The 12,289-nt window shown below is 41.2% G+C and overlaps 2 protein-coding genes across 21 annotated transcripts in view; both read right to left on the bottom strand.

The window, feature by feature from the left end:
• LOC117515943 (thyroglobulin-like) overlaps positions 1-12,289 on the bottom strand; it is a 238,456-nt gene that overhangs the window by 116,209 nt on the left and 109,958 nt on the right. The gene's annotated exons all lie outside the window — the stretch shown is intronic.
• LOC117515945 (S-adenosylhomocysteine hydrolase-like protein 1) overlaps positions 1-12,289 on the bottom strand; it is a 50,083-nt gene that overhangs the window by 30,161 nt on the left and 7,633 nt on the right. Inside the window, exons 1-6 of one of the 3 annotated variants that reach the window (XM_034176761.1) lie at positions 10,999-11,390; positions 7,333-7,444; positions 6,773-6,910; positions 4,805-4,905; positions 4,341-4,443; positions 4,153-4,247 (exon numbers count right to left, since the gene is read on the bottom strand). In XM_034176761.1, the coding sequence (XP_034032652.1) occupies positions 4,153-4,247; positions 4,341-4,443; positions 4,805-4,905; positions 6,773-6,910; positions 7,333-7,444; positions 10,999-11,073 (624 nt within the window). In that variant the 5' untranslated portion in view covers positions 11,074-11,390. Of the gene's footprint in view, positions 1-4,152; positions 4,248-4,340; positions 4,444-4,804; positions 4,906-6,772; positions 6,911-7,332; positions 7,445-7,911; positions 9,579-10,998; positions 11,391-12,289 lie in introns of those variants that run through there. The other 2 variants (XM_034176762.1, XM_034176760.1) reach the window with 2 other exon arrangements.

The following is a 12,289-nucleotide window of genomic DNA, read 5'->3' as shown; positions in this document are numbered from 1 at the left end:
GGAAAACGGCTGCAAAAGAGTTCAGACTGTTGTTCAGTATTAAGTCAGCAGAGACATTACCTCCAAGGTAGCTGATTTCTCGGCGGGGAGGTGGAGTTGCAGTCCGGCCTTTATGGTGGTGGTGATGTGGACGAGTGACAGCTGTCACTCCCGGTTGCTATGACGCCCTCTCCTGCTTGAAGCCCGCACTTCAAGCAGGGCGCCATCTGGTGGTGGTGGGCCAGCAGTACCTCCTCTTCAGCGGCCCACACAACACATTATTCTCTTAGCATGCAATTCCCTGATAAGAGTAAATTTCAATTTTTTTGCGGATGCCTCAAAAAAATTCTTGGGTCAGATGCAAGATCATTCATTTGAAAATTACTGTGAGTGAAATCTGCAATACTGTTTGTCTTAGATGTTGATGCGGTTTTGAAGAGACCAGCAATTAACATCACAGTGTAACTTTACTCTGACTGGCTGTCACCCGCGTCACTCAAACACAAAATGGATCACATTATAAGAGAATGTGACTTTATAAACCTCTTAAAATACATCAAGGTTAGCCATCTTTGAATTTGTCCAAGGTCTGTGTCCCAAGAATGTTCCCTGTGAATTGGACTGTACTTATGCTGAGCAAAGACAGACAGACAGATGGACGGATGGACAAAAAGCCTTTGCAATACCCGATGGCCATATTTTGGCCTCGGGGAAAAAAAAAAAAAAAATCAAGCTTCACTTTTCAAATAATTAATATTTTAACTTCTTTTTGAGAAATTAGATTGTGATTGAATCTCATGCTTTGAGTAAAAAACAAACAACAAAAACCCAAAACAAGCCAAGCTAAATTGGATTGTTTGGAATGAGGTTCTTACTTCTTGCTCTCATCTACTTATTTCCTGTACAAAGGTCATGCAGAAACCATTACCACCCTTTTGAAAAAAAAAAAGAATCAAGCTACAATTTCCATACTGCTTATATTTAATATATAGTTCTAATATTTAAGTATCTTTTCAATAAATTACACAATTATTAAAGCTCAAGGTCCTACTCCTGGTTTTCACCTGGTTTCTGTATTTCCATGTGAAAAGATCATGGGTCGAAAAATATATCACTCTGTTTTTAGGGGGAAAAGATCTCATTACTCCTTCTGAATCCCAAATATTTCTGCAAATTTTAGATAAATTAGAAATGCAGCTCAAACTCAAAGTCTTCCAAATAGTTTTGACCTTAAATTTTTGTTGCTGGATATTAAGTGTTTCTAATTTGGTTTCTGTGTCTGATCTTCATTTAGTCACAAATGTACAAATCACCCAAAATGTGACTGTGCCATAAGAATGTAAGGTAAACGTAGCATGAGACTGACCCGCATGAGACGTACCCGGCTAATTGACTTCATCTTCAATAATATGAGGTATGTGCAAGTTAAAATTATTATTATTCATTCATTAATTTTCTACATCTGCTTACTGCAATCAAGGGTCACATGACTGGCGGCGGGGGGGGGTTGCTGCAGCCTAGAGTCCCTTTATACAGAGAGCAGCGACAACCGAGAATACAGCGCCATTTGGTGGCCAATTGTGCTGAACTACTGAACTAATCTTTTCTGTTTTCAGCATTTTTTATCAGTTAACCACATACAGCAACACATCCAGGTACAGGTACTATCAAAATAAATATAAAAATAGTTAAGCTATCAAATTTACAATTTATGATGATTTATTTAATTAATCTAAAGCCTGATTTATACTTCTGCGACTCTGTAACTCCGTGTCATGCAATGACATTGATGTGTGTGACAGTTTTACAGTTCTCCATCGCTTGATTTTCTGGATCAATTTGTCCCTCAACAAGCTTTTCTTTCTATAACCATCAACCTCCAATTCAAAGGTAAGGTGTACAATTTCCTCTTTTTCGACTCCTTGTTGTAAATTTGCTGACTTTTCTGCCAAACATATTTGATTCATTATCGAAATGTAATCAGCAGGCACACTGCAAAAACTTTGAAGATATGAGACGAAAAAGTGAAAGCAGAAAAATGTCAAATCACAGTGTTGTGTGGGCTGCTGAAGAGGAGGTACTGCTGGCCCACCACCACAAGATGGCGCCCTGCTTGAAGTGCGGGCTTCAAGCACAAGAGGGCGTCGGAGCGACCGGGAGTGACAGCTGTCACTCATCATCCGTACCAGCTGTCACTCATCCACTACTCAACACCATCACCATAAAGGCCGGACTGCAACTCCACCTCCCCGCCGAGAAATCAGCTACCATTCAGGTAATTTTCTCTGCTGAACAAAACCTTGTGTAATAGTCTGATCTCATTTGCAGCCGTTTTCCTGTGACGGTGTCCTTATCTGCGGTATTGGCGTTTGGTGTGGACTGCGACGGCTTCGCCTCACACCCCAAACCAGATAAGTTGTTAAACAGGAGCTGCACGAGTGTGTGATTGGAGGTGGAGGTGCTCCCTCCTTAAAGAACACAGACTGTGGGATTACTGAGTGTGCGAACTCACACTCATCAATACTGTTTCTGTTCTCTGCCAGCAGTACTGGGTCTGACTGCTGAAGACAGCGGCCACCTGGGGCGCAGGGCTTGGCGGCTCCGGTGTTCTTCAGATCCGTTGGTGGTGGAAGCTGTGTGGGATCCGGCTCTTCTCTCGCCAGACGTCTTCTATCTTCGAGCCTGCCCACACGTCACCTTGTGTATAATTGACATTCCACCATATTGTTATTGTCTGTACTTCGTTGTGCGATTCACAACATTAAATTGTTACTTTTTGGCTTATCCATTGTCCGTTCATTAACGCCCCCTGTTGTGGGTCCGTGTCACGACACTTTCCCAACACACAGCCTTTTGCAGTGTCTGATTTAGCAGGTGCATGTCAGGCTGCAGGTCTGAGCATGGTTTGAAAAAATAAAAGGTCGGGCTTTTAATCACAGAAAATACTCCAGTGTCATTCATGGAAATGCATTGCGGTCAGACAGGACGTTTTGTTCGATGTGAGCAAAAGTCTGTTCTATAAAATCCGTTATATACAGTGTTTATTACATAGAGAATCATACAAAAGCATTGGGACTTTTGTCTTTGTCTGGTTAACTACGAACATCCGGTTTATACGATGATGGTTTAGGCGAGATTACTGTACATGATGGGACTGAACACTAAATTTACCTACCTCGCAAAGCTTTGACGAAGTTGTCTTCCATGCTACACGGCTGACTTTATTTTCTCAAATTTTAACTATTTTAATTATTTAACCAGGTTAGTCCCATGAGATCAAGATCTCTTTTGCAAGGGAGACCTGGGTCCTGTTCCGTAAAACAGGATTACCAAATAAACCAGCCTTATTTCGTTAGTCTGCCTTATTTTCCAGTAGATGCAATGGAAAATAAGCCAGACTAACAAAATAAGCCTTGCTTTTTTGGGTAATCCTGTTTTTATGGAAGAGACCCCTGGGCAGTTATAAAGTTTCCTAACCTAACCTGCATGTCTTTAAATGTGGGAGGGAACCAGAGCACCCGGAGGAAACTCACGCAAACACGGGGAGAACATGCAAACGCTGCACAGGTGGGAATCGATCCCATGACCTTGCTGTGAGGCAACAGCTAACCACTAATCCACCATGCTGCAGTTCCTCAGGCCATCAGACTGTACAGCTCCTCACTCAGGGGGAGGAGGAGTAACAGGAAGACAGAGGACGGGAAGGAGAGGAACAGCAGTAGCCAGTAAACCAGCAGAGATCAGTATGCTTATATTTATATCTGCAAATTGTTTTTTTGTTTTGTACTTTCACTTTTGATGCTCTGTGTGCTTCTTACCCTGTGTGCTGCCATACAATGCTGCTGGAACCTCAGTTTCCCTGAGGGAGTCTTCCCAAGGGATTAATAAAATTCTGTCTAATCTAATCTGATCTCTAATCTAAACTGAAATAAGTGGGTAATAGAAATGGATGAATGACTATAGAGCACAATGGCACCACCTAGAGGCTGTTTCAGTAGTTTTCGCTCTGGGTAGCTAGTATCTTTATGTAAACTTTCCTTTGTATCAGGCCATTTTAAAAATTGCCATAAAAATTACAAACACTGTCTACCACTGCGATCTAGACAACCATCGGAAAATGAATGAATGAATAAAAACTATGAGAGATGACATGATGTGCAAATGGTGCAGTACCAGATTAGGCTGCCAGCTCTCGACATTGACACATTTGTCAATACACCACCAGAAGTCATCCTCTGATTCGCCATTCCAAGCGAATACTGAAGTACCTGAGATGGAGCGAGGGATCATGACAAGGAAGTGATCAAAACAGAAAGGGAGGGGGAAAATATAAAACGGTAATTTGTAGCAGGACACCGTACCTCGTTCGGCGAGAGCAGCAGCCACAGTGTTCTGAGTGGAGTAGATGTTACAAGCCGCCCAGCGACACTGAGCTCCCAACATGGACAACGTCTCAATCAGCACCTGCATCAGTATGTGCTTTTATTCTTATGGTACAACAACAAAAAGCTTCAACTTCTTACAATCATTTTTTAAAAGTGTTCCTGATTACTCATTACTACTCTTTAACATAATAATCCATGAAAACATGACAGGGAGTGAATACTTTTCACCAACACTATTCATCTCCCATTTTGTTGACTGTATTCATTCTAATACAGACAAGAGATTATTGAAATTAATGGAAGAATATTAAAGTGAACATTTGCAAAACACTAAGATGAAAAGTACCAGAAACACCAACACAGTATCAGTGGAGCTCAGTAAATCATCATCAGTGTTTAACTGTTTTGGTTTAATTGAGTGTGTGTGTGCGTGCACTGACCGCTGTCTGTGCAGTGATGTGTGTGCAGCCGACCACTTTGGCTCCAGCCAGAGGCTTCTCCCCACCTGCTCTTTTCCTCAAGATCATCAGCGCTGGCATTTCTGTAGCTCATGCAGAGGGATCGAATCAGGTCTTAATTTGTACATACACATTTACAAGTGAGAAATTGTTCTCTGTGCATGTATATATAGTAATGTTCAGAATAATAGTAGTGCTATGTGACAAAAAAGATTAATCCAGGTTTTGAGTATATGTCTTATTGTTACATGGGAAACAAGGTACCAGTAGATTCAGTAGATTCTCACAAATCCAACAAGACCAAGCATTCATGATATGCACACTCTTAAGGCTATGAAATTGGGCTATTAGTAAAAAAAAAAGTAGAAAAGGGGGTGTTCACAATAATAGTAGTGTGGCATTCAGTCAGTCAGTTCGTCAATTTTGTGGAACAAACAGGTGTGAATCAGGTGTCCCCTATTTAAGGATGAAGCCAGCACCTGTTGAACATGCTTTTCTCTTTGAAAGCCTGACGAAAATGGGACATTCAGGACATTGTTCAGAAGAACAGCGTAGTTTGATTAAAAAGTTGATTGGAGACGGGAAAACTTATACGCAGGTGCCAAACATTATAGGCTGTTCATCTACAATGATCTCCAATGCTTTAAAATGGACAAAAAAAAACAGAGACACATGGAAGAAAACAGAAAACAACCATCAAAATGGATAGAAGAATAACCAGAATGGCAAAGGCTCACCCACTGATCAGCTCCAGGATGATCAAAGACATAAACTCTGAATTCAAGCCACAGTTCACAGTGAAGACAGTGACGCATGGTGGTGCAAGCATCATGATATGGGCATGTTTCTCCTACTATGGTGTTGGGCCTATATATCGCATACCAGGTATCATGGATCAGTTTAGATATGTCAAAATACTTGAAGAGGTCATGTTACCTTATGCTGAAGAGGACATGCCCTTGAAATGGGTGTTTCAACAAGACAATAAACCCAAGCACACTAGTAAATGAGCAAAATCTTGGTTCCAAACCAACAAAATTAATGCCTTGCAGATGTGAAGAAATCATGAAAAACTGTGGTTATACAACTAAATACTAGTTTAGTGATTCACAGGATTGCTAAAAAAGCCGTTTGAACATAATAGTTTTGAGTTTGTAGCATCAACAGCAGATGCTACTATTATTGTGAACACCCCCTTTTCTGCTTTTTTTTTTTTTTACTAATAGCCCAATTTCATAGCCTTAAGAGTGTGCATATCATGAATGCTTGGTCTTGTTGGATTTGTGAGAATCTACTGAATCTACTGGTACCTTGTTTCCCATGTAACAATAAGAAATATACTCAAAACCTGGATTAATCTTTTTAGTCACATAGCACTACTATTATTCTGAACACTACTGTACTGTGTTTACCGTATGAGGTTAGCACCTGGAACCTCATATTATCAAAAGAGTCCCCATAGCTGACAGCCTGAATTAATGATCACCAGGTGATGTCACCTGTAGGCATGACGACAGTAAGGGCTACAGCCTTAGCGGCCCTTAACACCAATGAGAAACCACCTACATGTGTGCCAACTTTGGTGGACATCAAAGTGAAAAATCATCATTTTGACCTTTGACCACAATGACCTTGACCTTTTCAAGGGCAATTCTGGGGTTGATTGGCTTCCACATATCAAGTTTGGTGGAAATTGGCCAAGGTACATGGGAAGAGTATTAGGTAGAAACAGACAAACAAAAATTTGGATTTTTGACCTTCAATGACTTTGACATTCGCCAAAATTCTGGGGTCAACATGCTCAGAGCAAGTTTTGTGGAAACTGACCAAAGCACTTTGTAAGAGCAGTAATGCACAGAAATAAATGTTTCTCAAAGTATAGTATGATGACAATTTCTGCCGTTATCAGTATAAAAAACAAAGCACGAAGCCAGAGCTGGCTGTCTCTACCTTGCTCTGCCATTTCTATTTCTTTGCGTCCAAAATCAGCCCTCTTGATGTTTTTGATGCAGAAGTCGGTGAAGCCCTTGGAGTTCTGCTGAAATTTGTTTTTGGGTGATGAATCATCCTCCGAGCTGTCGCTCCACACTGCAGCACAAGCACATAAAAAAAAGACAAGCTGACATTTTTTTATTACCAGGAAAAAGGATCAAATTGAAAAAAGTGCCATGTGATCTGACAACGGCATTATTTTGTTCTAAATCATATTTGTTTTCAGACATAAATGATTTCTAATCGTGTTTCAGACTGCGGGTGGTTTATTTTCTGTGCTTTTGAAGTCTGGTTAATGGTAACAGTGATTGACGTGGTGGAAAAAAGACGGAACAGAGCAGCTTAGGAGCAAATTAAGGAGATTTAATTCTTCAGAGGAATTTTCCTCTTCATTAAAGTTGGGCTCCAGGGGAAAGCTGGAGCTAATCCTCAGTGCCTGTGGTTCTCGTGCTGGTGGGATCAGAACCTGCTCTCGGGTTGCACGTCTGACCCATGTGACCTGTCGTGTGACTGCTTACCTGAACTGTGGCTGTCTGTGGACGTCTGTGACATGGAGCGAGACAAAGCGCGATGTCCAGTGTTGGTGGGCCATCTGTTGAATTCTTGTTTCTGTGCAGTAAGCTGAATATTCTGCAGAAAAAATTACACACACACACACACACACATATATATATATATATATATATATATATATATATATATATATATATATATATATATATATATATATATATCAGTGGTCTCCAAACTATTCCAGAAAGGGCTGAGAGGCTGCAGGTTTTCTTTGCAGCCACTGACTTCAGCAGGTGATTTCACTGATGAACTCATCCCACCTGCTCCAAGTGATGTTAATCAGTGAAATCACCTGCTGAAGTCGTGGCTGCAAAGAAAACCTGCAGCCTCTCAGCCCTTTCTGGAATAGTTTGGAGACCGCAGTTGTTACGCTGTTGCAGCTCATAAACACACAGAGAGGGTCACTGGACAGTCACTCAACCAGAACTTCACACTAACTCCTCACAAAGAAACAAGCTCTCAACTGAGTCTGTCACTTACATATTTATATCTTCATTCATTCATCCTGTCAGTCACAATCTCACCATACAGTGTGGTGGACTGAAGACCAGGCTGCTGCTCCCACATGAATCCCATGTAGCCATGTCCACTCCCTCTGTGTTCCTGCACCTTTCAGCTTCTTCCTTATTTGATTCAGCTGTTGCTGTTTTACTCAAGATTACACACACTCATAACAGACACGCCTCAACATTGGCTTAATCCCTCCATTCCTCAAAAAAAAAAAAAAAAAAGAAAGTAAAAAGATTATAGATTTAGAGCTCCTGCTCATTGAGTTGCCAGGTCTGGTTTTAAAAAGGATGAGCTGATGCTACTGTGTAGAGATGAATAAGCTGACTTGTACTCTGCATTCTCAGGATGCAGGATTAGTGTGTGTTCCAAAGGTAAAGAAGAAATCAGCAGGTCACAGAGCTTTTTCTTATCATGCACCTGTTGTGTGGAATAGTCTGCCTGCTTAGAAATATTCTGATTCTGTGGAGTTATTTAAATCCAGAATAACGACTTGTCTGTTCTGCATTATAGTTGATATAGACGTACTTGCATTGATTCATTCTTTCTGTCCAGCTTCAATTATTACCATTACTGGTGGAGTAAGACTCAGTCTCATCACAGCCAAGTTCTGGGCCATGTTAGTCAAGCGTAGAATTATGTTACCAGCAAACATGTCAACACTTTCTGTTAATTCCTTGCTGTGAGATGGTGTTGTTGTGGACTACTCATTCTGGCTGATTGGTTTCTGCTTTGTTTTCTGTCTGAGGTCAAATTGCTGATGAAAAGGCAGACCACTGATGACCAGGACCTAAGTGCTACTAACACAGGCTGAGCTTTATAGATCCTTCTGTCCGTCCATCAGCCATCCATACGATCCTACGAGATCCTTCCAGGACTAGGGTATGTGAGATCTGTGGGGAACTGGGGAAATCTGGAGTGTGCTGAGGACTTTTGGAAGAATCTAATGGACATATTATGGAGAGTGTTCCTTCTATGACTGAACTGGCTTTGACCACCAACTCGCTAATTATATTCCATTTACTGAGACTCTGCTCTTCACCATTTGGATGTCTTTTGGACTCATCAGTTGTTGCGACCACTGGACTGTATATGTGGATGATTGCTTTGCTGCAACATTTCTGTTTTTGCATGTTTGCCCATTCTTTGTTTTGCTTGCTTATCTATTGTTATTGTTAGTATGTCCAGTGCAGATGATCACCCCACTGAGTCTGGTCCACTTGAGGTTTCTTCCTGTCTTCCTTTTTTAATCCTATCTTTTTAGTTTTTGGAATATGTTTCAGGGAATAGGAATGGGTGTCTATTAACAAATGAAATGAAGTTGACCTAACAAAACTTGAAATATCTTGGGTTCATACTGTCTGTATTGAAGCAGAAGTCAAAGTTAATGTAAGAACCACTGCAGGGTTTTTGTATGCGTGTGCGCACGTGTGCATTTTTCACCTCGTACTAACTTTTTCTGATTTGGGTTCATAATTTTTCAACTTGTGGTTCTATGGTTGTTTTATTTAGAATTTCACTGCTTAGATTTGACCTTAATGTATTGTTGAGATTAGTTGTTGAGATGTTGATCTTGGCACAAATGTTGCTGGTGCAGGGCAGCATGGTGGTTTAGTGGTTAGCACTGTTGTCTCACAGCATGAAGCTCATTGGACTGATTCCCACCTGTGGCCTTTCTGTGTGGAGTTTGCATGTTCTCCTCGTGTTTGCGTGGGTTCCATCTGGGCTTCCTCCCACATCCAAAGACATGCAGGTTAAGTTAATTGGAAACTTTAAATTGTCTGTAGGTGTGCATGCGGGTTTGACTGTGTTTGTTTGTTTATATGTGGCCCTGGACAGACTGGCGTCCTGTCCGGGGTGTACCCTGCCTCACGCCCTATGATTCCTGGCATAGGCTCCAGCCCCACACGACCCGATCTTGGATAAGCGGTTGAAGATGAGTGTGCGCGCGCGTGTGTGTGTGTGTGTGGGTTGCTGGTGCCACACTTTATCACCACAACACAGAACCTGGCTCCTCCAAGGCAACCACCCAAGCAGAGATCCAGTCCATCTACACCTCTGAAAGTAATTGTGTATCTGCTGCAGCCATGTGGAACGTGGGTATCTCCTTGGACTTGTCCAGCCACTGTGGTCATCAACACTGAAGCACCTACATGCTAGATTGTGCCCAGTGAAAGGTACCACAGGACCTAAATGTCAGAGCTAACGTTCCCTCACAATGCAAGTGATAGTCCTCACCTGAGTCTCCCTAAGTAACCACTCATTTTACTCAAAGTTGTTCCAACAGTACCCAAGAAACAAACACACAGTAAGACCAGAAGGCAGTAAGGAAGTTAACAAATAAATCAGACAATGCAATGATTAACTCTGTGTTTCAAATCTGACACACAAAGTTCATTTTCATCCACAAATGTATAGTTTGTTTTCAGTATTACAATGTTAATACTATATTTCCCATGTTCATTACACTTCTTATGTAGAAATCTATTTAATTTGTTTTTCTCACATCTATTCAACCCTAACATTTAATGTGTAACACACGGAAGCCCGGCACATTTCCACCGTTGTTAATTATTTAACTTTTCCCATTATTGCTCTCAATAAAATTAATAAATTCAACATATGACATATACCAATGCAATAGACTGTCACGTAACTTAAATTTGAATAGAATTGCTGTCTACACCAAGAAAAGGTTGTCTGTTTATATAAAAGCTCACTATTTGTGGCACTTATTCAAGCTGGCAGCTTATTCATTAACACAAAGGGATGCAAAAGTGTAAAAGTTAACTTAATGATGACAAAACCATCTCTGACAAGCCTCAGAAAGAAGTCACTGTGAAGGTCAAATACTGTAATAAGAACGCATTGTCATTTAACTGACTGAGCGATAAAATGGAACCTGAAAAAAAAAAACAGGTTTTCTAACTGCAGATTTCGTTTCTGTGTTACTCCTTGAAGTTAAATCCTATTAAATGTCACAGCAGTGATGGAAAACTAGGGTTAAATTTTAAACATAATCAAATGTTTCCATGTAAACAACCATGTATATTCTCACATGCAGTACCAAGTCTTGTAAAAACAAAATCAAATTCCAGTGTTACCTTGAAGCAGATGAACTGAACTTCCTCCGGCTCCTTAGCTTTAGGTAAGTTCACCAGACTGTACACTTTCTTCATACTGGCACTTCGCTGTCACACTGAGCAATAACCAAACCTGCAGAGCTGCAAGCTGACGCTGCTGAACTGCAGACTGACCCCAGAGTTCGTGCACACTGAGGCTTTCTGTCATACCCTCACATAACGGGCTCAGGTGACAGGTGGAAATGCAGGAAGTGCACATAAATCAGGTCTTTGTGGTGGTTTACAGAAAGGTGAGAAGGAAAAGTCATAAGGGAAAGGAAACAATGTTTGAATGAAAGAATGAAGAATGAAACTTGCTTCTGACAGATTGTTGCTGTGATGCTACTCTGAACTTCACACGGTTGTATACGCTACGCTTCTTTTTTTTCTGTTTAGTACTCTTCTGGTTATTAATTGTATCTACTCTGAACGTTATTTAACAACAGTCCTGTTGTAAATCGCTAGCAGTTAGCATTTGCTAGTGGTTAGCTTTCGCTAGCTAGGTCGACTCCTCCCCTCCCCCCGTTGTTACTTTTTATAGCTGTTCTTTTTTGCCCGTTTAATACTTCTGTTCGTTTTTCAGTCGAACTGCTGTGAATTTTAAGTAATTATTTTACTCCTGTGTAAAATCTTAGGAGCGGCTAGCATTTTCGCCATCGGTTAGCTTGCGTTAGCTATTTCGGACCCCCGTCATCATTTTTTCATACTTCTGTTGGTTAATTAACTGTTTAGTGTATTTTATGGCTGCTGCTTTTTTTTTTTTACCTGTTTAATACTTCTGTTAGTTTTTCAGTGTAACTGCTGTGAATTTTAATTCATTTATTTGCGTCTGTGTGAGCCTTAGGAGTGGTTAGCTTATCCATTATTGGTTATAGCTCGTGTTTGCTTGGCTACATTCTTGAATTTCTTAGTGCACAAAGTACACTACAAATCCTACTTTACACCCTCTGTAAATCCTGCGTGATGTTGGAAGATAGGGTGGCTCTCTTAGAGAGCCGTGTCCGTAAGTTAGAGCAGCTTCTTAGCGCAGTGGAGTCAGATGTTACGGACACTCCAGATGAGGTTAGTGTTGGGACAGCTAGTGAGCCCATTAGCATCAGCTTAGAAACGCCGGCTGTGGAGGACGGCTTTCGGACTGTGGCTCGGCGGAGGAAGCCCCGTAGGGCTTGGTGCCCGGTTGTGGCACCCCAGTCACACTCGCCACTGCGAACTGTGAATCGGTTCTCCCCCTTGGATTTGCCTGATGTGAATTCTCTGAGCCCACAAGTGACTT

The sequence above is a fragment of the Thalassophryne amazonica genome, chromosome 8 (genome assembly GCF_902500255.1).
Source record: "Thalassophryne amazonica chromosome 8, fThaAma1.1, whole genome shotgun sequence".
NCBI classification, from domain to species: domain Eukaryota; kingdom Metazoa; phylum Chordata; class Actinopteri; order Batrachoidiformes; family Batrachoididae; genus Thalassophryne; species Thalassophryne amazonica.
The sequence above is the reverse complement of the archived record's forward strand: the minus strand, read 5'-3'. Positions and strand labels throughout refer to the sequence as shown.